Below are 23545 nucleotides of genomic sequence, written 5' to 3' on the forward strand. Positions count from 1 at the left end.
TGGTGAATAAGGTGTGTGGCCTGATGATGAATCATTAATTCTGTTACTAAAATATTCATGGGCCAAGGGACTAAACACTTGTTCTTAAGTATCAAGGTCTTGAGATCCAGAGAAATCATGTTTACTAATAGAATTTTTTTAAAAAAAAAAAAAAAGGTTCTGCAAAAACAAGATTTGGACTGTTCCCTACTTTCAGCAATAAGCTGTCCATCGTAAATCAAGTAACAGCCCTTGACAACATCTCCATTCGCATGAATTTAGACTTATTGCAAATTTGCATGTGGAAACTCACAGAATTGTCCATAAACTCCATCTTGCACGAAATGCCATCTGAAAAGACGCTTCTGTACTCGCAGCCCTGCGTCCGCTGGCAAATTGCTCAAAAGTTTTAGTATTATTAGTCCATAGTATTATTTAATAAAACGACTCCTGAAGTCGTTTGCTGCTTATTCACGCTTCATACTTTAAGATGTGATTTAATGCAGTGTAAGTTGTATCCACAAATACTGTATACCAACAAATAATCAAGCAGTTTTACCTAAAAATAGAGAAATTCATATGGTGAGTCTGACTGCATCTATGAACGAGTCTTGTAACACTGCAGCACTGAATACAACATGCTGTATATAACATCAGATTTACGAAATTGTACTGGATATCATTGTTTATGTAAAACTCAAATCAATTGACTCTTGAATAAAATATGAACAACAGCCAGCATTCTGACATTCTTACTGTTCTCCAAGTCATCTTCGAAAAGTTTGCAAATGTTTTCATGAAACTTTATTCGGTTTTAAATAAGAATGAGTATTCTTTAGTTTTACTTGCATATTGGATTTTCTTCCATTAAAATACGGTAATGGAGCAGGGCTATTTTTACTTCCTGAAATAACACTAAAGACCATCTTTGAGGATGCTCCATGTGGCAAACCACAGAACTATGTTGGCAATTTAAAATGCACTGTAATTTACCAAGGCAATAAAAAAATGAATAATTTGAATGCGTCAGATCCAGGGCAAATCAAAACTTGATTGTATGGTTTGGTCTGAAGTTCATATAAAAAGTGTTTTCAATTGTGAGTAATACTGAGGTAGACCACAAAAACATGTAAAAGACACGGCTTCATAACTGGACTGCATTGTGTTACACAAACCCTGCCCTGAAGTAAATATAGAAAATAAGGGTACAGCAAATGTACCACATTGCTCGTTTATTTCAACAAAGCATGTGGATAAATTTAATTAACTCGTGCATAGCTTATTGAGGGCAAGTGAGATTCGAAACATTTTATGCATGTATAGTATGTGCGCGTTAAGCAGAAAGGTACCTAGCTGACCAGCTGATCTTTTATAGAGAAAAGATTCAGGATATTTGGATTAACTGAATCAATTTATTCCCAAAGAAACAAACTCGTACACACCATATGGTATTTAAACTTATCCAGAGAATCTAAAAATCAACATTTTAAAAGAAAAATCAAATACTCGTTCACAAGAACTTGTAAACAAACTGAAAACAATGTAGATCTGGAAACAATGGTATTGGGGATTTTCTTCATTGTGCATGCATACACTCTTGAAAAAGATTGCACTCTCCATTCTCTGCCACAAAAATAAGTAAATATATTCATATATTTGTTGCTGTAAATATCCCCCAAAAGACAAATCTTCCCTGATAAAACACGTCTTCTGTGTGATCTCGGAAAACATCCACCAAAAGAAGATTGATGGAAGTAATTGCTAGAACAGACACAAATGACTGAATTAACTCGTAGGGTTCATACTCTGCGTTGCATCTCCACCAGAAGTTTGTAGAAGTAATTAAACATTGAAAGTGACACACACTAGCAAAGGATAAGCATAGAAGAGGCACATGGAAATGTTTAGCAGGTATAAACAAAGACAGTGATATTTATCATATCATAAGAGGAAACCTAAAGAAGACTCAGCACACATATATTCAAGTCACTACAGTCTGACAGATTCATACTGTTCTTAGAGGTGCAATTAAACGTATTTTGTACTCTAGACAAAGGACAGAACGCAGATGATGGACGTATGAATATTTTTGAGATGGCTATGACCATTTTCAGTCTTCCCATCTACTAGTACAGAGCAGAGCCGGTAAAAGAAGAAGTCACCACACAAATGTTTCGGTACATGTATTCTTCCTGAGGGATTGTGAGGGAACAGTAGACAGACCACTCCACCCCAGCTTGGCCACACAGCAGCCATTCTGGTCCTCATTTGTGTGACATTCAAAGGCTGACCTGAAAACATTAGAAGGACAGTCGACCAGACCATTTAATGTCCTTTTCTATTTGCGGAGATCTCGACGTAGGTCAAAAAGTTCATTAAGGTCAGACTAAACCTGAGAAAGGTCGAAATAAGCCTGATGTTGCTTTGATTTCACATGAAAGCTCACTGGTGCAGAGGTGAGCAGTTCTGGGCCATGAGGATGCTGTCAACCAGTACACCCTATGGCCTATTAGGACTAGGACTGCCCACTACTCTTCCAGGTAGTGACTGTATCCAAACCGAACCTGCATGTTTCATGACTCTTGGTGTTCATCTCAACTTTTTTTGGAGATCACTGACCTTTATGAGCTAAGTAACAGCAAGGCTTTCACATGAAAGGGGTTTCCTGCATCTGTGGGCACTTTGTTGAGCTATAACTGCACTGAAGTACCCAGATCACCTTCATAATAACAGGGTGTTTGCAAGAAGTCGAATCTTTACGGGAATCCTTGTAGCACCACTATCCCTTGTCTGTTTACAATTACACATTCTGTTCTCCTTGATGCAATTAGAACGCTTTCACTTTTTTCAGTCCAAAACACTGGATTCGAGTTGACATATCCCATCCTCTCTACCTGGGATGTCTGCATACAGTTATTACGGTTTTAATGTAACTGATAACACACTGTGGCAAAAAAATATTACTGGACAGGGTTCATACTATTTAGTTTTTAAAAATGGCCTTTAAAAATATACCAGTGTTTTTTCAATGTATCTAAATATCCTGCAGTAGAAAACAGACAATTTTCATTTGGGAGATAAAACCTTTCCATACATCATGCATTTTCAAGCATCAAGATTTTATTGTTTATATAAAAAGGTTCATTATGAGACTCTGTTCAAGTATAATGCATTGTTTATGGATGGAATATGGGTGAATATATACCTCATATATTAATATTTGAAGCTACATGACTGCTTTGATAAATATTAATAAATGATATATACATTTCCAAAATTTAAAAAAAATTGTCACTCATTAGAACATATCCATTAATATGACTAAAGACTACAATGCATATATTTTTTAATGGATTGCTTTTCTTTTTTAACGCATACATTTCCACTGTAATTACAGTTAACTGGCAGAAGGCAGAAGCCTGATGTTATCAGGTGCAAACCTTCTTAGCGTTCGGTTCACCAAGTCCAGAACTGCTCGAGGTATCCTTTCCCTTGGCGACCCAGTTGGTTGGGTGAGATGGGCAAGGCAGAGAGCTGTGTCCGGGACATGAAAAACAGCTGGAGGGTCCTTCCTTCAAAGACATGAAGTGGATATCTGTTCTCAATGGTGAGTTGCTCCTTTGCGTCATTGAGCATGTTCATCCCCATCCCAGCCACCCGAGTCGCCATGTTCTTCAGTATTTCAGGTAGAGAGGGTGGGATTTGGTGGGGTGTGGGAGGATGGAGCTGAGAGGAGATTCTCAGTCCACCTTGACGTACCCATTGGCAGTGCCCACAGGCCGGGTGCCCGGGTCGGCCTGCTCATCAAAGCGCAGCCGCAGGGTGTTACGGATGACCAGCCGCTCTACTATGAAAGAGGCGCAGAACCATGGCAGAGCATACTCGGCCGTGATAAGCCCCATGAAGTTGTAGCGGAACTGGGAGTAATCCCAGGGACAGGCGTCGAACTGGCGCAGCAAAAACCCCGTGCCAAATTCCCACAAGTATGTCCAGAGTGTGTAAATGACACAGCGCAGCAGCACGGGGCAGCGGTCACGCAGCCGCAGGTACATGCGCTCCACAATCAGGATGCACGTGCCATAGATGAACAGCGCCCAGACGCTGGTCACGCCGGGGAACTTCCAGTTGAAGTGAACCACAAACTCCCAGGCAGCTGTGAACATCACCTCGCAGAAGTAGCCATGGATGGCATACAGGTACCACCGGGAGAGAGGAGTAAGTGGCTCTGGGGTAACCATAGTTGCCATAGCGACCACGTCCTCCAGTTGAGGGAGGGCCTGCAAGAATGAAGAGAAACAATGATGATGATGGTAACAATAGGTAGTAAGCTATAAGTGGTAACTGACATGAAAAAAAAAAAAACTGCCATAAAAACATGGAAACAAGTATTTACCATTTAAGCAATAGTATTGTTGTATTTTATAAAATATAAGATTATTTGTAAACTGGCCTTCGGCACTAAATCAACAGACAGCTTCAAATATCCGTTCAAAACCATAGCGAAGCCACCGTAGCCTCAGCATATTAAGTTATAGACTCTGTTAAAACACCTTAAATTTAACACCAGACACATTTTTATTCACGTGTTTCTTGGAAAGACGAGATGTACGCCGCTTTGGACAAAAGCATCTGCTAAATGAGTAAATGTAAAAGGGGTTAGTTATCAATGAAACAAAATGTCTTCAGTGGCAGGAATATTACCGATGTTTTTAAAGCCTTTAAAAAAATCATTGTTGTGATACTTAAGCAGTGTTCTATGAATAATTCTTCATAGTCTTCAGTCAATGTATTCAAACACTCCTTTCCTTACACTTACATATGTCAACCGCAAGTCCCCAGCAGTTGTCTTGGAGACCACTTCACATTTAAAATTGTACGCATAACAAAGCCTTCTAAATGAATGAATTGAAGACACTAAGTTTTGTGAAAACCCATGATACTATTTAGAATCCAAAACTAAGCCTCCTTTAGCTACATATTTTTACTGTAGTATATCAAATCGGATGTGTGGAATTACAGGGAACACCGAGTCGGTCTTTTAACTGGTTAAATTCCCACATAATCTGGTTTATGCTAAGATTTAACACCTCTGATTTCCTGCTCTTGCGCAATATTTATTGGCTTGGGAATTGTGATATTTCATAATCATGGTACAGATTGTGCAGTGGTTAAAACGCCAAACTCATAACAAGGAGGTTTGTGAAATATTAACTGAGTAGTTATTATAAATACCCAGCTGCATAAATGAAAAAAGTAATAAGCCTTTCTACTAAATATTATCTGCTCAGCACAGGAATCCACATAAATAAGTAGACGGTTGAGGAAGGAGCCAGCAAAATGAGAGAAGGCACCTATTCTGCTGATGGTGGTGCTAATGCTCTGCTCAACCATGCAGGGGAATAAACATTTTACACGACTCCACGTCCACTAGAAAAAAAGAAAGAGTTTTGCTGATCACCACAGGTTTCATCTATATGCTTCAATTACACAATGTCGTTAGCATATTGCCACGGAAACAGGGCACCATCATCACTTAGCATGTTGCTGTAAATGGCTCCAAAGCACGTGGGACAGGATTTGAAATGACAGGAAATATGTTGTGATTAGCAGGCTGGCTTGACTTTATCAGTATGAGTCATAACATAAACACCATAATTCAGTGTGTGTATATCTGTGTGTGGGAGAGAGAGAAAGTAAGAGGCCCACAACTCTGCTCGTTCACGTTGTCGCAAAGCCGAAGCATGCTGGGACAGCAGGTCTTACACAGAATACTGTAACGACCCGCCTTACTGGTATTTAGGTAGGGAGATGTTTTGTGTAAAGAGTTGAATTGTGGGTAACTTGTAAATAGCATGTGTAACCACTGGGGGCACTTAGGGGGAAAATAATGGGGTGACTGTCTGTCAGTGTGTTGAGAGAGAGCCTAGGAGTGCTAAGCAGGCTGGGAAGGTTGGCTGTAGGCACAGATCCTGAAGAAAACAGTGTCCTCGGACCGAGAGCATTATTTCCCTGGTGCCGGTCTTTGAATAAACCGTTTGTAATGAACGCCGCCTCTGCATCCTTCTTCGCCCCATCCAAACCCATGGCACCGGCAGCCACGATACATTACATCTAAGTCTGTTGTAACAAAAAAAAAATGTGACAAGAGGCTTTTACCTTATTAATGAGTGAGCTGTATTAAGAATAAATGTATAATCATTTCCACATAAGTACATGCTTAAAATGTGTTTTTCACCATCGCTCAAAAATGCAGTTTTTAGTATCCTCTTATTTCATTACCTTGTATAAACAAAAATCATTAGTTAAAGTATAGGCATTAAGTTCCCAAGGCAAATGGTGTATGCTTGTTTTTATTTATTTTATTGAAGCTCTGTTGCAGACAATAAAAATGATCCGAGAGGATTTCATTTCGTAAACAGATCAATGATTCAAAAGACATTTAAAGTGCAGGAACACCTAGACGTCACATGCTGAATTCTTGTAACTAAATTTTTACACTACACATAAAACCCATGCAATATATCACTTAATAAACACAATTTATATCTTAAGTGTTTGTCTGCTTTCTACATTATCAGCAGATATAAAACCTCCCTAAATGAAGGTGTAATAGGAACTTGACTAGAAAATAATTGATTATGTCTGTTTTGACTGAGGCCTATATAGGAACATAGAATGAAAAATTGTCTCCGTGTGAAATACTGTAGTTTAAAGGACATACTTTTACTGGAGCTTAGATCTACCATGGTATTTCAGTTGATGTCAGGGGTGTTAGAGCAGTGCACACATGCTTTCCACAACATTTTCTTCCATGGTCATTGACTAAAAGAAACTTTTAACTTTGACCAATAACAGTTAAGCAAAGGTTTCCTGACTGTCAATATTAGTAAACAGATGCATGAAGTTTTTGGTGATACATTAAAGGTCTGAGAGGTCACAGAAAATGTAGCTCTGCTGTTGCAATTTCAAGATAGCATTTTGCAACACTTACTAGTTGGTCCATTTATAACACTTACGTAACACCTGTTATAACTCATCTGATGTAACCACAAAATTCTAACCTAAAGCACTAGCTTTTCCTTAATTGCATATTCAAGTGAAATTTTAGTACAAACACTGCAGTCTGTCATATTTTCCTGGAAATGTCATTTGGACACATTTCCTTTCTCAAGGAACTTCCCGCGGAAGGTACTTAGGTGTGGAAGCATAAAACCAGGGTGATGTAACTTCTCAATGGCAGCTTGAAGAACAGTAGCAAAACAAAATGAGGATTTAATATCCCAGACAACCCTTTTACACAGATGAGGGTTATAGTGTTTCTTCATGCTGAGGGATGGAGATCAGATTAAGGCTGATATTTCCCTGATTTGTTAGCCTCTCTGTGCCCAGCAGTGTGACTTGGCAGAGCCCGGCTACAAGGGATCCAGAGGACTGTGGCTTAGGACAAGGGTTGCTAGCCTTTGGTACTGGATAACCCTGAGCTGCCTATATAGATAACATTTAATAAGCTGTGCCAGTGGCTTTAGAGGAAGCAGACAGCATAATCTGAGCAAAACACCAACGAAGGAGTTTACCTTGAGTTCTGCTCTCTCAGGAACCCAATGGGCGGCGTACGTAGATTAGGAGAGTGATGTGTGCGGCCGCCTCTTGTGAACCCAGTGCCAGCCTTGAAATGCGTGGCACGCAAGGACGGCTAAGGGGACAGTACACTCCTGAAACATTTTTAAAAAAAAAAAAAAAAAACACATTTAGAAAGCACGTAGCCTGCTTCAAAGTCAACAGTGAATATTTAGCACACCACACCTTCTTCTTAGTGCAATGAAGCGGTTGCATTTAAAATACCCAACTTTCATTGCATAAGTGGGAAAAAAAAAAAAAACGCTGTCATTTTAAAACGGAAACAGACACGAGATAAAAAGTGAGAGAGGCCAACTCTAAAAAGGAAGGAGAATTGGGTGTCCATGGCGACTGACTGTGACAGGACAAGGGGCAGGTGTGATAAACCCACTACGCATGCTCTTACCTCTCACTGTGTACTTTCATTGTCAGTCATAGATGATCAGTGTCACAATAAAACAGAGATTTGATTTTACTAATACCTATCCTTTACATATAAAATGTTAGAGTGGCCAGCTAATGAAAGAAAAAGTAGACTGTTCCAGATACTTTTCTCTTTCATTTGTAATTTTGAACACTTCAATGGTTTATAGCACAATAAAAGCCAATATTCATGCATGCATCCATAATTGAAATCACACGATGTTTTTAAAGCTAACATGAGGACACTCAAGATAATAGCAGAGGCTCTACAAATTAGAGGCAATGTTCAAAGTGGTGGATGTTAAAATCCTTCAGCTCATATCAGGAGCTCATCCCAGATGTGAGCCCAGTATTGACTGAACAAACCGTGTTGTGCCACTCCACTGTCTCTCTATTGATGTTCCATCTCTTCGGAGGGGGCACAAAATGACAGGGGGCGGGGGGGTTGCTGAAGGACTGGAAGACCAGTGCTGGAAAGCCAATTACAGTACAATGGACCAAGCAAACATGCTTATGGGTTTTTAAAGCTATCTTTCATCGTTCCTTTGTTCAAAAGAGAAGCAACTTGATGAAGGACTAGTGGAAAACATGTCACTCCATCCCAGAAACCCACCCCCCTACCAACACACCTCCATTACAGTCGCCCAAAGAGCAGCTGACAGCTTCAAACCAGAGCAAGCTTCAGTTACATTCGCAAGGAACATCTAGGGCAGGTCAATCCAACTCCATGCCCCAGAGGGGCAGCTCCTGGAAGATCTTGTTCCAGTCAGACAGCTAACTACCTGATTCAACTAACAATGCGACTATTTTTCTGACCTCTAAGAAGTATCAGGTGAACTCAAAAGACCTGCTAAACTTGACCAAGACTACGAGCTGAACAGAAATGATCTACAGCAGAGAGTAAGTGCCATGAAGTTAATCTCTGTAAAGGTCGGTTTCAACTCTCCATTCTCCTTTTGTTTTTCTCAATAAATGTTCTCCAGTGTTTCCTCAACATTTTTTCTTACTATCACGGTAAAGTGAAAAGAACTTATTTGAATAACCTTTTTCTGAGCAGTGCAGATACAGACATGAATCTTTACAATGATCCTTATATTCACATAAAAAAAAACATTGGTAGGTGAAAACCTTTACAGTTCAGGAAAAATTAACTTAGCTCATAGAAAAATAGAGACTATTTTACCATATTCTTCTCAGGCTTCATGACATCATGCAGTTTTTTTTTTTTTTTTTTTAGGGGCAGCAGGTGGAGTAGTGATTAGACTTTCCACCTTTCAACTGAAGGACCCAGGTTTGAATCCCACTTCTGGCTATTGTACCCTTGAGCAAAGTACTTCCTTAAACTGTTCCAGTAAAAATTACCCAACTGTTTAATGGTACAAACCATTGTAAGTGACTTTGGAGACAGGCATCAACAATGTAGTAAATTTTCATACAAACTGGATTACATAGTTTACAGGTTTACCTCTTTCCCTTGATACAGTTTGACACTTTTACAACAGGCAGCTTCTATAAGTCGTCTTTAACCGTTTTATAACTTTTTCAGTTTAGTATTCTGCTTACAGCTGAGGTAAGTACACCTTTAAACTGGTCCTCAATGTGCCTATACAGACAACTTCATTGTTTATGAACTCCCTCTATCTAATCCTTCAGGGTCAAGCTAATCTGGGAGCTCCAGCCACACACTCACCAAACTGTGCAAAGCACAGCTACTTCCCTTAGACGTGCTGCTGGCATCATCACAAAGCGCTGTTTGTCACTTCACCCGGCCCACACCGAGAGCCCCAATGCACTATTAAACAGCACGCAGCTTTGCAGTGGGGAAGGCTAATGAGCACATCACAATCAGTATTACAGCCAGACTTACCCACACCAACGGGGACTTTTTGTAGGGGCAGATGCACTGTAACTCTGAACTGAGCAAAGAGAAACGGAACAGAGAATGGGTGCACGTGTGTACTCTCTTTGTCCAAAAATGTACCCCAACCACTGAAGCTCCACGTGGCTTTATATTTCTGATCATCTTTTCATTTTAGGTGCCAGTTTACCACAAAACCAATGCTTCTCAAGGAGACCATGGCACTCAGAGGGGTTTGAATCCAGCTCAGTCCGTGTGCAGTCTTCCTGTTCTACCTCTGTTTGTGAGGGGCTCCTGTTTGTGCAGATGTTCCTGTTTCCTCCTCTTTGAGGTGAACTGGGGACTCTAAAATTGCCATTACTGTGTGTATGTGTACAACCCTGAATTGGGCAAGAGGTTCCTCAAAATTAATGGAAAGACAGACCTGCAATGAACTGGCTTTTTGTTCAGGGTGTATCCTATTTAACCTTGCGCTCTGTGATTCCAAACCACCACAACCCTGACTTGGAGAGGCATTTACCAGAAGTGAGGAAGTGACTGAGTGAGTGGAATGGATAACCCCCATGCTCTGCTCTCCACCAGACAACACTGCGGAATTCCAGCCATCTCATGGGTGTCCCCAGCAGATGCTCTACTACCAGTTATTCAGACCTATCCCTGTCCCTCTGACCTATCATATGCACAATAATTTGAGTATTAAGGGTCCCTAAGGCACGTCAAGTGTTACTCTTCAGAAAAACGCAAAGTGCAGTGACATGTTTTAAAAGGGAAATAAAAATCCACCATGAATTAAAGGAAAAAAAAAAAAAAAAAAAAACTTTGATGCAATTCAGATCACCTCTTATGACCTATATGTGATGGTTTTAAAACAGTTTTAAAAAAAAAAAAAAACTTCATATGAACAGAATCAATAATTAATTTCACTTAGCGCATGCTATTGTGTTGCACTGCATTGCTAACATAGGCTGTCCTTCATCACATCTGACCTTCAAAGAAATCGGAGAGGGACGTGTCACAAAGCAAGTAGTTTTTACACTGAGTAACCTACTAGGTGCCAGCAGGATTTTCATGCTTTTAGCATATCATTGTGCATTATGTTGTACAGCAACCTGAAGGGTAATCTACCAAAATATAATGAACCTGTCTGTATTACCTGATGACTGATTCTGAGCATACAAGTTAATGGCAAGGACTACAGGCAACATCCAGGAAAAAGAAGAAATGTTTTGGTTCAGTCGCAGCGGTAGCAATGTGACCTCCAATGGTCCACAAAGCAGCAGGGCATGATCAAGCAGAGCCCTACTCAATTACATGCTTACTTGCCTTAATTTACCAGGAAGCAATCAAAAGGAGGATGCTGACTGTGGATAGAAAAAGGTGCAGGGAGAGAGTGGGGAAAAAGGATAAGGGAGGCAAACAGTACAACACAATCACTGCAAAAGTTTTAGGAAAGAAGAATAGTGACGTGGGAAAGGTAAGGACTGCAGCCCAGGAGCCTTCCATCAGCGAGCGCTTGAGACAACACTCGAGATGGAAAACATGAATGATCCAGTAATGTCCAGTTAGGGTCACTTTGATCAGGAGCCAACCTCTTGGAGGACAGGGCATAATATTAGTTGACTGAAGGGCACACACGAAAAAGGGCAACTTAGAGTCCATAATTCACCTGAAAAGAATATGTTGGAACAAAGAAACAGGGAGAACATGCAAAGTGCCCAAAGGGAAACCTATTCTTGTTGAGCCATGGGAATCAGTTACCATTTTAGTACATATTTCAGCCATCCAACAATTTATTGACACAAATACAACATGTTAAAACTTTTCTTCCCCCTTATTGATTATCCAGCATTATGGCCATGATTTTGTCTGGCCTTGCGGGCTTTGCATAAACCCATAACGTTGTCGCTGCTCCAACTTACTGCAAGCCTTGGTCACGTCTAAAGGATTAAGGCCAATTTTTGCTCAGGGAATAGGGGAAAACAGATTTATTCAATAGTTGTACCTGGCACTGGTATTTGTTTCCACCCTACCATGATTCCAGATGTAATGCAACAGACATACACAGTACATACAGACACACATACACTTACAGATCGAAGCACACAATATAATTCAATTCAAAAGTTAATCATTCTAATTCAAAAGTTGGGAGTCTTTCCAGACTATAACACACATGACAAAATACACACGATTGGACTAAGGAAACATCCTGCCAGTCACCTTTTCGCAAACCTACCAACACCTAAGTAAGTTCGTTGCACAGATTTGTTTTCAAAAACTCTTCTTCAGAATGAAGTCCCACAGAGACACATGTACCTATAGCTCATTCCAGGCAATTTTGCAAGAATTTTTGAAATGACTCTGGAATAAAAAGCTGTTCAGCTCAAGAGCAATTTCCGAAGAAATAAAAAATATTAGCAATAGTATTCAGATGGGGGAGGGCAAATAAGACCTACGTGAACACTGGGGCCACGTTTATAAGCACCGCTTCCCCAAACGCGGAACCAGTGACAGACACAGCGCACCTGTCCTATCCGCCCCCAGGCCGCCTTCTCTTTGAAAACCCCGGCGCTTCCGCGAGAGCCCAGTGCGCAGGCCCGGTGCGCGCGAGCGAGCACCGCAGCATCACTGCGCCGCTCGTGAGCCGCGCGTCGGCAGCCCGTGGGCCGTTCGTGGGCAGCTCCGCGGGGCACAGCAGGACGTCAGACGGATCATACAGCCGTGACCGCTTCGCCGGCAGCGAAAACCAGTCCGTCCAGCTGTTCTAATACTTTAACACAGCGCCGATGGTTCAGAATTACCGCAATACTCAAATGTTATAGTACACAAATTTACCATCTAAACCAACATGGAAACAAGCAGGGAGCGCTGATGACATTCATTGTTTTGAATGACATTCGTGACACATTATAATTTATTGTAGTAATAATACAATTTAGGAAAGAAATTAAAGAACCCCGTGCTTAATTTTGATGGCTGCTCAATAACATTACTCGAAACTGACATTCATTCGACAATCGGCAGGAATCAACAATTTTTCTTACTACTCTGCTAACTGTGGAAACGGGACAGGATGTACCGGACAAGCAAACGGAGCACGAGCTGCAGCAGGGTCACATCTGCACGAAATAGTGTGTATTTTACAGTATATTTTAGTGCGCTTCCACCGAAAAAGGGTTTATGCCGGCAGCATGAGCGAGACCGCACAGCGCACATCATGATCTGAAAGCAAACATTGATGCAGGACGACCGCCTCCATCCCCACACACGCGCGCACGCACAGACACGCGCGCGCTGTACATCCCACTCACCTCTCTCTCCGCGCGGCCGTCCGCGCTATGCATGCGTGAACCTGCGGGAAATGATCGGGCACAGTCACCCCCGATACCTCCGGCCGGAAAAGGTTCAACGCCGCGCACCCCCAACTATAGCGCCTCCGCAGTTTTATTATTTTTAGTATATCAATATATTTTTTTCTATAATGAGTACGGCCAAAAAACGCAAATAAAAAGAGGAGTGCAAAGCAGCAGCGCGACGCAGTTGACGGCCGGCGGCGGGTCCCCTTCGGCTCGATGCGAACTGACACATTTTCCTCCACTGCGCCAACCGCGCGCGGCGCTCGCACACGAGCATTGGCTGCCGACCCGCCGCTGCGCGTCTCCGCTTAACCGCTTCGGCGCTGCGACTCCGAGCTCGATCCGGATCCGTTCGTAAAGCTGCAGTTCCAAAGAGTCTCGAACAGGTGTTCAACAGCCTGTTGTGCTAGAGGCCGGAGGTTCGAAACCCATCGCCTGCTGTGGTACCCTTGAAAGCGGGTACTTACCCTGAATCGATACAGTGAAATTGGTGAATCAGCATAAACGTCTCTATTTAATCATTTAAACATCCTAGACAAAGGTCAGATGATGGACTTTTAAAGTGCTGCATTTACTTTGTTTCTCAGGTTGCTTTCAAATGAAGCTCAACAGCAATTCAGATCAGCTGAATACCTGAAGATGACTTCAGTGTGTCAGCAGCAGGGGGGCTGAATATTAAGGCATGACAGTAATAACAGTCTTTAAGAGACTGAAGAAATACATTTGGGGCATATATATATATATATTATACACACACACTATGCACACACAAATTATATATTTTGTAGCTAGAGAGAGAAATAGCTCATAAATGTTGACCTAGAAGGCCATTTGATCTTTACCTTTACTGAGTCTCCAGGAAAAGTATAGCCAAGTAGAGCTGTGAAAACACAAGTCAAAGTACCTGGAAATCTGAAAGAAAAAGGATTGTGGGTTTTGCTTTTCTATTATGGTGCTCTAAACATTACCCTCCGTCTGACTCCTTTGTTCAAGATGCCTTAGAATGTTAGGTAATTAACTTCACAATGATTTACCAGATTATACAGGAGGACATCCCTACAAGATTAATTCAGGGTAAGAGACAACCATCCAGAATGATACCTGCTGCCATGTTGTCATTTTTGTTCTTACTTAAATACAGCCTTATTGACCAAACTAAACAGATACTGTACCTGTTACTCATTCAAGGTCAGGGTTACTGCTTGAGAGGTTAAGCATCTAAACAAAGAGTTGCTCTTTGGACTACCACTTTAAAGCAGGCTTTACAAATCATGTCAGCAGTAACTGTGTTCTTCATCTACATTTTTAATCCAATGATAGAACAAAAAGAAAAAAAAAGAAAAAATTTGCAGAGTACTTGACATCTGCTCAGAAGGTATTTATGGAAGGGATTACCACTTTGAGTTTATTTTACCCATTCCATAAATGAATGAGAAAGCATTCAGCCAGTTTCTGAAAGAGCAAAAACAGAAGGCCAAGCCTGGTGAAATATCACACACTGCATCTATGCAAAAATGGACAGAAGTATACAAATCAAAATTGGTAACAATGGAATATTACACATTTCATAAATGGGCTTTGATATAGAGTGTTAAATCAAATCTGAGATAGTTAATTGGAGTATGACGGAGCAAAGTAAGCGTTTAGGATGGACTTGGCACTGCCAATACTACTTTGTACCTTTTTCTGTGCTATTATCAGAGATATGATCGGAACCAGTCGTTTGTTTTCTAATTAAAAAGAAATAAATTTGCAGAAAAACAATTAACTGCCAATGATAACATTCTTTCAATCTCAAGATATTACTTTACCATGAGGGCCAATCCGGTGCGGATGGATGTGTAACAGCTGTAAGAAAGCAGTTTTAAAAAAAAAAAAAAAAAGTAAATTCTAAGACCAGCCGCCATGTGATACTGCTGTGACTGTTACTATCATGGTATAACAGCTGTATTGCAGCCTCAGCAGCACCACAGTGGCCAGTCTTAAAACATACTGACTACACCAGTTATGTAATTATTGATGAGGTGTTCAGCATAGCACTGATGCCCATAAAACTGTAGCAAACCTGAATATTACTTCTTACAAAATATCCAAATTGATTTAAAAAGGTTTAATGAAATTGGTCCTTTGGTCCTGACCTCACTCCACTGAGGCTACATACCTTGCTCAAGTTTACAGCAGCTAGGTTCCCTGTAGGGCTTAAATCAACAGCCTTAATTTTACAAATAAATGTCCTTCAAATATATGCAACATTGTGTCTGAAATGTCAGGAATCTGGGTACAACATTTGTGTGTCTTATTTTATCACAATCTATTACCAGAGGATTATGGTGTGTGAACAGCATAAGCAGCAGCCTTGCCTGTTCTATGAATATTTCAGTAGAGAGAGTAGTGAGGACTGCAAGTGGGTGGATCAGGTTTCAGCAGGTGGAGCATCTGAACAAAGATCGTGGTTATTAACAGCAAGCAGGGCCCACTTGGCCAAACTACCTACTTTTCCTGGCATAAAATACAACCAGACGCTGGCCTGTATCAACTGAACCTTGATCAGGGTAGATGGGTCACAGATATACACAGCCTGAAAGGAAGCCAAATTTTTCACATGCATGCCTTTCTAACATGGAAATTAATGCTACGATAGGCATACCTCTCTTTTGTCACTCAGGACATCGTGGAGAACAAATCAAATTCACAGCAGTTTTTCAAGGCACCCGAATGCCTCAGCTGGTGGTTAAAGCGCAGTTTGTGGTTTTAGTCAGGGCCACGTCATGCGCAGATGGCAACCAGAAGTCCTAGAGGCAAAACACACTGGCTGTGCTGCACTGGTGGAGGATTTGGTCATCAGAAGAATCCACCGAGCAAAATGTCCAGTTCCAGAGGTTACTGCTGATCAGTGGTGAGGATCGCATCTCTCCTGTTGGGGTCCAGCTGTTCAGTGTGGTGCCAAATGACTCAGTGAGTGAAAAGACGTTGGAGCTGGTGGGGACTGGAATCAGAAGAGCACCAGTCAGGTGTACTTTACCTCCAGGGCTGCGATGCATGCAGCTAGGACCCAAAAAAAAAAAAAAAAAAAAAAAAAAAAAAAAGATACATTTACATATGGTGGAAAACAGCGGAAGTTTGGAAACCCATTCATCATTTATCTGAAGGGCCTCATGAAGTGCTGGTCAAACTCAAAACAGAACAAGTCAAGGCCATGCGTCAGCAACGTAAACTCGGTGCTGGAGCCGCACAGTAAATGGGCTTTGGGAATTAGAGATGAAATTCAGAGCACTCTGCATTTCTGAAGAGTGGCTAACAGATGTTTAGGTATTCCCCTAAACAATCACCACTACCACCTTCATCCTCAAACTCAAAACATGTTTCCAGGAGAAGTTTGGTTTCGCAACCTCTTCTCAATCCATGACATGACCTGATTTTATGACAACTTTGACTATAAATAGCAACTGTCTATATAGGCTAAATCATTTTGGCAGTTAAGTATGACTGTTTTAAGCTTCCCTGGAAAAATGGAGTAATCTTGTCTACAATACATGTAATCACAAAAGAGAAAGGTTCCATTTATTTCTTAATTACATCATCGAAGCGTAGATGTATCAGTTGTGAAAAAGGTAGAAAAAACAGCACATTTCTTTTTTTTTTTTTGTCTCAATAAGTTAAACCGCTCAGGCCAAAGGACAGGGCCACCTCACAAACAGAAGAAAACCGAAAGCTCCAAAAGGAAAAAGTAATGAACAGAAACAGGAGTTATTCATGTCACTGAACTTATTGTTCACCTCCTTTGAGTCAGTTTCTTTAAACACATTAAAAAAGATGCATGTAGGTTATGTTACAAAGTCCTTCTACCCTACTCCGAGGGTATACAAGCAGTTCATTTCTTGAAACTCAAAAAGTTTCTTCGTTGCTCCACAGTTAACTCATAGGCAAGGGTTATAGTCAATAAAAAAGAATAATAATTACAATGACAATAGTAACAATTACGGTAATATTAAGCATAGTCCTCTGCAGTCTGATGAGTCGTACGACGGGCCAAAACACGTTCCGTCTTCAGTGATGATTCTTTGACAGCTGATCTCACTCGAGTGCCAGAGTTGCAGGGCAAAGTGGCAACTGTTTGGTGTGCTCCCCCTTGCAACCTTGTCAGTGGCATTCAAAAAATGCTTCTGAAACTACCTGCTAATGGGGGGGGAATAAGAGGGAAAAATTTTAAGTTCATGCAAACTTCTCACATAAAGAGCCATAGGCCAGTCGTGAGGAGATAGCGGATGACGCCCTGCTTACCTAACTTCTAGGTTGGCCAAAAAGGAGATCACCATTACCGTCAGTCCAGCTCGTGTACCTCATCCTGCTGGGGGGTGGTGGTCCGACCAGGGTCCGATGACCTTTTGGCCACAATCTCCCACTGTGGCGTTAGGGTTTTTGGCTTTGTTCCTTCAATACAGGCGAGACAGAATAAGCAAAATGCACAAGTTATGAAAAAAGAAGGATGTCTAACATACTTCCCTCTTGTTTGGTTGCAGTCAGCACATCACCAAGCCTCCAAGCCCAACATCCTGCTGCATCACATTCCAGACTGGTCTACCACCACTTTCTCAATCTCTTTTTCATTTCACTTCTCACTGAGAGCTAAAACAAAGACAACCGGCCTGCCATTTCTAGTTCCAAGAGAAGAGTTACTGCTGTAGTCTTTAAAAAAAAAAAAAAAAAAAGCAAAGAAAAAAATTGTTTCAGCAAAAAAATTTTTAGTGGAATAAAAGCGCAGAATTCATAAGACTTCCATGTTACGTAGGATACAGGAGTCTGCAAAACAAGTGAAATACATGACAAAGGCATTCTGTTACACATTAAAGTTAAACAGAAACACTGTTTAAAGCAAACCTGTCACCTTCAGACCATTCACAAAGACAACTAGCGAAACAAATTCAAAATAAAGGCACGTTTCAACACGCAATGATGTCATATACAGAACCAGTCGAAAGTTGGAGCGCACTTGCTGGAACCTTTTTTAACCAAAAAAAAAAAAAAAAAAAATCAGAATTAACAAGTATAAGCATGAAATGAGCCATCATGTCTTCCCCGCTCTTGTGCAGTAGTTGCCACACGTAGTATGCTTGCGAGTCTTTGCTTTCACTCTTCTATTCAGTTCGCCCCATTCAAGTATCGCCCAGGTTGCCCACATGTACTCACTTTTCACTGGTAACTGTATAGGCCTGTATAAAGGTGTGATGCTCAGATGTGCCCAATACAACCATCCATTCCAAGACATTTCCAGTTCCAAGGAGAGACATAGAAATGGGTGAGAGGAGGCCCATTTCATATTGTCGAGGTCTAGCTGAGAAAGCTGGTCCTTCAACCTAGTACAGAAATCAGCTGGCAAAAGCAATATTTTACGGTCGACCACCAAACTAAGCATCCCACAGCTCGCAGTCAGCACTATTGTACAGCCCAACTTTAGACACCCAAAAGAACACCGATCCATAATGGAGTAATGTAACAGACCATCTGCCAAACACCATATAACGAGATTTTTTAGCACCATGTCATAAAAAAAACAAACATTCAGAAGCAAAGGCAAAAGAACCTGAGGGGAACAGAGCATTTAATGTGCTGCAGTTTGTCCAGCTGAGGCTTCAGAAACTGGGTGTGATCAGCAGAGAGAGTGAGTGATTCTCAGAGGACATGTTCCATTATGGGAGGAATGTATAAAGTGAAACTAGAAACCAAATACATGGCAGTGTCAGACAACAGACCCCCCGGAAACAGCCTCTACCTGGAAGCTTGTCTCCTGTATATCCTGTAGCTACACAAACATCCTGCGACACTCTTCTTAATGAGCAGCTGTGGTAACCATGGTGCTCTGGCTGCAATCCAGACTCTTCTCTCACTGTGGCCATCGACTCATCCTATGGTTTGACGGGGTAAACGAAAGCTAGCATTGCTACCTAGCACCATGCTTTTTTACCTTAATTACTGTTATTAGAAAAGGGTGAAGTTGTAAATTTACAGCTCCAGGGGTTGCAGGTTAGAATGTAGGGCCATCTCTGTCCGGACAGTTACCATGTTCTCACCATGTTTGAACAAGTTTCCTCCACATGCACCAGCCTCCTCTCATATTCCAAAGACAGAGTGTGCTGATCACTACACTGTGTGCATGTGTGTCCTGGTTTAATCATATACCACTAAACTTACAGATGGGTGCATTAAAATTTTGGACCGTGAACTTAAAAAAAAGACAGATGAGAAAAATCCTGGGCACAAAAAGAGAACTTGGGTTCAAAAGCATGTCAGGTCACAGGAATGAACTGGCTCTGGACTTGGCTCCAGCACACTCCTGACATTCATTCTTTCACCTAGTTTATTTAGTTTATCTAGTGATGTTTTCCCGCAAATCTTACAGTACTAATGGATGCATTGGTACAGCCTGGTATCTGACTACAGCTCTCCAAGTTAAGCTCCCCTCTCAAGGTCACTGCCGACGGACCGTTCCTGGGGAAGTTTTGTGTTACAAATCCCCTTAACTTCTCACGCTGTCCTCCTGCTCGTAAAAATAATGCTTTATGCAGATTCTCTAAAATATTCAACTGTATCAGTGGGTAGCACATACAGCTCTAGGATGCTGTGGTAAAATTACCTAAGGTACAGTGCAGCTCAGGGATATGCTACTGGACAATGTAAAGGAATATGGCTCCACACCTCATTTGTATGATGAGGAACGTTAATGCATTTAGCAGGGGTCTGCTTATGCCTTTAAACACATTTGTATGAATTTGAGAATGGAGAGGTCTACCTCCACAGTCACTCCACAAATACTTAAACGTTTATAAGCATTTAAGGCTGAAGATGTCAAGTTCAAATGCCCTTCCTGCTGTAGAATCCTTGACTTAAAAAAAAAAAAAAAATTCTTTTGAATTGCTCCAGTAATATATCGTACTTTGAAAATGATTAAATCACTGAATAGCTGATTACCCAATATTTTAAGTCACCCTGGACAAGGGTGTCAACTAAATAAAGGTAATTAATCAGTACTGAGGGACGCATATTAAATAGTGCCCCCTGCTGGTGACGGCTGGAATCATCAAGGACACACGGGACGATGGTGTGCGCCCCTCTTCAAACTCAACCTACCAAGTGAACTAGTACCGACCCAGAAAACAAAATCTGGGGAAAGTACTGGAGGCTACAGAAGACACCAGTGTGGGGCACTGTCACATAATAACTAAATAATTAACTTGTGTTATTTCTTAATGGAAGATGTAGTGAAATTGCCAAAAGCAACTTAAAACTTTGTTTTCAGAATTTCAGGTGTGAAAACAAATTAAGAAATGGTGCTACTGTGGTACCATGTTCAGCTAATAGAACTAAGAAATGTCTTATTTTTCCAGAAATGACAAAAGTTCTGAGTTGAGATTCCAGTGGTTTACGAAGACCTGGAGTAAAAGTGTCACTTTCACATTCACCATTACCACCTACAGTTTTAATCTTTGCATCACTCTGCGACACCACAATTTTCACAGTATTTACCCTCTGCACACACGCACACTTTCTGAACCGCTTGTCCCATACAGGGTCGCGGGGAACCGGAGCCTACCCGGCAACACAGGGCGTAAGGCATGCAACAGAATAAAGCAGAGCTTAAGACTGATAAGAACACCAAGGAACCCAGCCCAAATGTGCAGAGCCCAAAACGGGGGCCCAATGCATCCAGGGGGCGCTGCACTCTGGGGCCACAGCTGAGGTGTGCACCGGGGTCCCTTTACCCATTTGGACACTGTGGTCTGACAGAGTCAGAGCTGTTCCCCGTTACCATGACAACACTGACTGTGGCCTCGAGCTACACCAGAGCAGCCAACTGCTACTCCGGGATTAGACAGAGTGAGAGAAACAGTCAGAAAGCGTTGGGGAGGGGGAGGGGAAGAATCACTCCTCTAAGACTGCGACTGACTAGAACAGTGAAAGTACACGCTCCGTGTAGGAGAATGGTGACACTGAGGCACACAATGATGTGGACTCGATACCACAAATCACAGTATGCCCTCGATATCGCTTTTACAAACCAAGCAGGATGTTCATCTGCGCCCAAAAGTAAAACGGAAACCACTGTCACTGCCTCTCCTTCCCCTGTGCCTGTGGATCCCCACTTACCATCAAGGCCGTTGTGCTGCTCATAAGTCCTCTTTCCCAAGATGGTGGGGGAGCCATTGTTGAGGATGGGCGAGGACTTGATGGGTGTCAGGCTTCCCGTAGAGATGGTGGTGCCACGTGGTGGGTCTGGTCTGGGAGGACATGGGTGGGCCTCTGATCCGTGCAAGTGGGGAGATATCGGTCAACAATGAAGCTGAAGAACACAGATACATTTTAGACATGCATTTAAAGAGCCTGCTCTTAGTTGGGTTATTCAGGTGTCTTGTCTCTAGGGAGACAGCTGCTCTGAAAAGATCTGCACACCAGGAGCCAATGTCCCCATGCGTTATACAGAGAAATGTTGTTATATGTTATAGTACAAAGCACTCTTCTGCATGAAAGGAAACTACAGAAATAAAATGAACAGATTCCCCCCCCGGAAACTTAAATTACCCTTCCTTGCATCACACAGTATTTGACATCCTGTGTGTGTCTAAATAACTCTTCGGGCTCACCAAGCCATCCGGATGAACTAAGTGTGATCTACCAGGTGTGCACCACTGTCCCCACTGGAAGCCCACCGTGTGACGGTGCCACCCCTCACCTAGATACTGCACCACGGACTCCAGCGGTTTCCTCACACTCTGCTTGGATGGTATTGGATTTTTGGGCATCTCTGGCACCCTCACCGCACCTGCCAGAAAATCAAGCCCAACAGTTGGTACTTGACAGTTTCGTGGTTGAAGGCACACATGGGGAATAACAGAGTACTAAGGGGGAATAACATCGCTATCACCTTCAAGGTAATGTGTACCCCTCATTGCCCCATTGCAGACACATACCAAAAACAGGGGGTTACAGAAAGTTTGCAGTGAGTGGGCATCTGGGTCCCTGTGCAATATGAGAAGTTGTCCCTCAAACCCTAAATAGTGAGGGTTTTAGCACACAGGTGGCAGGCATCAAAGGATGAAGCCCCGTCCTCACACTCTGCCTTGATGGCGGCTGTGTTGACAGGTGTATAGGGGTGCCGAGCGAGGTATCGGGAGCGCAGTAGGTCCTGGCAGATCCGCCGTGCAACCCGGGTCAGCTGGGACGTCTGTAGGTAGAAGGCCTGCCGCGTCTTCACAGCCAGCTTGGGGCTCCCGCTGTGCCGTGCTGGCAGGCTGTGGGGACTCTGGGATGGGCAGAGGGCAAGGATGGCACAGCATGAGCACAACACAGTGACATCACGCACTGTAGCCAAGGATTCACAGCTCACTGGATATAATTCAAGCCCCTCTTGTGTGTTTGCAGTTGGCATGTTCTGTCTGTGTTTGCGTGGGTTTCCATGAGATATGCTGTTTTCCTACCACAATGCAAAGACAATATTTAAGTGCAGCTATGACTGTGTGTTGCCTGCAACTGAACTGGCTGCTACACCCATTGCATTATGGAAGAGCTCACAGCTCAGCACATTTGTAATTAAATAAAAGATCATTCGGAAATGGCAGAATGAATGCCGTCATCCAAATAAAGATTCCAGAACAACCATATTATCCCAGGAATCCATTTACAGTGGTAAAGTATGTTTAACTGGAGTACATTTAAAATGCACTGGCTATTCATACCACAAATGATCAAGCTGCACATTTTCAAAGACACAATCAAATTCTTACTCCTTCTAAATTTTCTTTACCGATTCAAAAATTTCTATTGCAGAGTGAAAGCAGCCTGCATTTCTACGTCCAGCCACTAGATGTGGGATGAAACCGGAGGAACCTGGAGGAAAGTCCCCATGCAAACACGCGGAGAACATGCAAATTGCCCATAGACTGAGCAGGAATCAGATCCACACCTTCCAGCAGCACCCAGGTGCAGTGAGGTGGCAGCGCTATTCACTGCACCACCATGTCACCCTTCTTAGGTAACAAGGTCAATATTATATACTCGGCTCATTTATATTTCAGCTCGTCTAAATCACGCCGTGTGTGTGCTTGAAGGAATATGTTTATCTTTGTAAATCGCCATTAAATGGAGGACAGGAACTGGATGGAAGCCACACAAAGCCTTTACATACAGAGTGCAGAGAGGGACCCTTTGTGAACACCGGGTTAGGTATCAGGCCAAAATCAATAATACTATTCATCTTAGACATATGTGTTCTTATCGTAACAAACCAAGGTTATCAAGTTGTTATAAATCAGTGCTATGG

At 42.1% G+C, this 23545-nt stretch overlaps 2 protein-coding genes across 4 annotated transcripts in view; both read right to left on the bottom strand.

Annotated features, from left to right (window-relative positions):
• Positions 1-3362: 3362 nt before the first annotated feature.
• Positions 3363-13483, bottom strand: tmem229b (transmembrane protein 229B). Its single transcript, XM_018730514.2, has 3 exons — positions 13189-13483; positions 7554-7691; positions 3363-4256 (listed from the first exon to the last, which is right to left on the bottom strand). The coding sequence occupies exon 3, from the start codon at positions 4224-4226 to the stop codon at positions 3720-3722; it is 507 nt and encodes a 168-aa protein (XP_018586030.1). The 5' UTR covers positions 4227-4256; positions 7554-7691; positions 13189-13483; the 3' UTR covers positions 3363-3719.
• A 3282-nt stretch (positions 13484-16765) lies between these two features.
• mta1 (metastasis associated 1) overlaps positions 16766-23545 on the bottom strand; it is a 51439-nt gene continuing 44659 nt past the window's right edge. For 2 of the 3 annotated variants that reach the window (XM_018733966.2, XM_018733983.2), the window contains 5 exons: positions 22339-22528; positions 21959-22048; positions 21376-21528; positions 17515-17664; positions 16766-17409 (listed from right to left, as the gene is read on the bottom strand). In XM_018733966.2, the coding sequence (XP_018589482.2) occupies positions 17555-17664; positions 21376-21528; positions 21959-22048; positions 22339-22528 (543 nt within the window). In that variant the 3' untranslated portion in view covers positions 16766-17409; positions 17515-17554. The remainder of the gene's footprint in view (positions 17410-17514; positions 17665-21375; positions 21529-21958; positions 22049-22338; positions 22529-23545) is intronic. The other variant, XM_018733974.2, reaches the window with a different exon arrangement.

Source organism: Scleropages formosus, chromosome 15 (genome assembly GCF_900964775.1).
Source record: "Scleropages formosus chromosome 15, fSclFor1.1, whole genome shotgun sequence".
Classification (NCBI taxonomy): Eukaryota; Metazoa; Chordata; class Actinopteri; order Osteoglossiformes; family Osteoglossidae; genus Scleropages; species Scleropages formosus.

What these genes read in the sequence shown, in the direction of transcription:
- tmem229b (XM_018730514.2), bottom strand. Translation starts at nt 4,226, where the DNA reads ATGGCAACTATGGTTACCCCAGAGCCACTTACTCCTCTCTCCCGGTGG.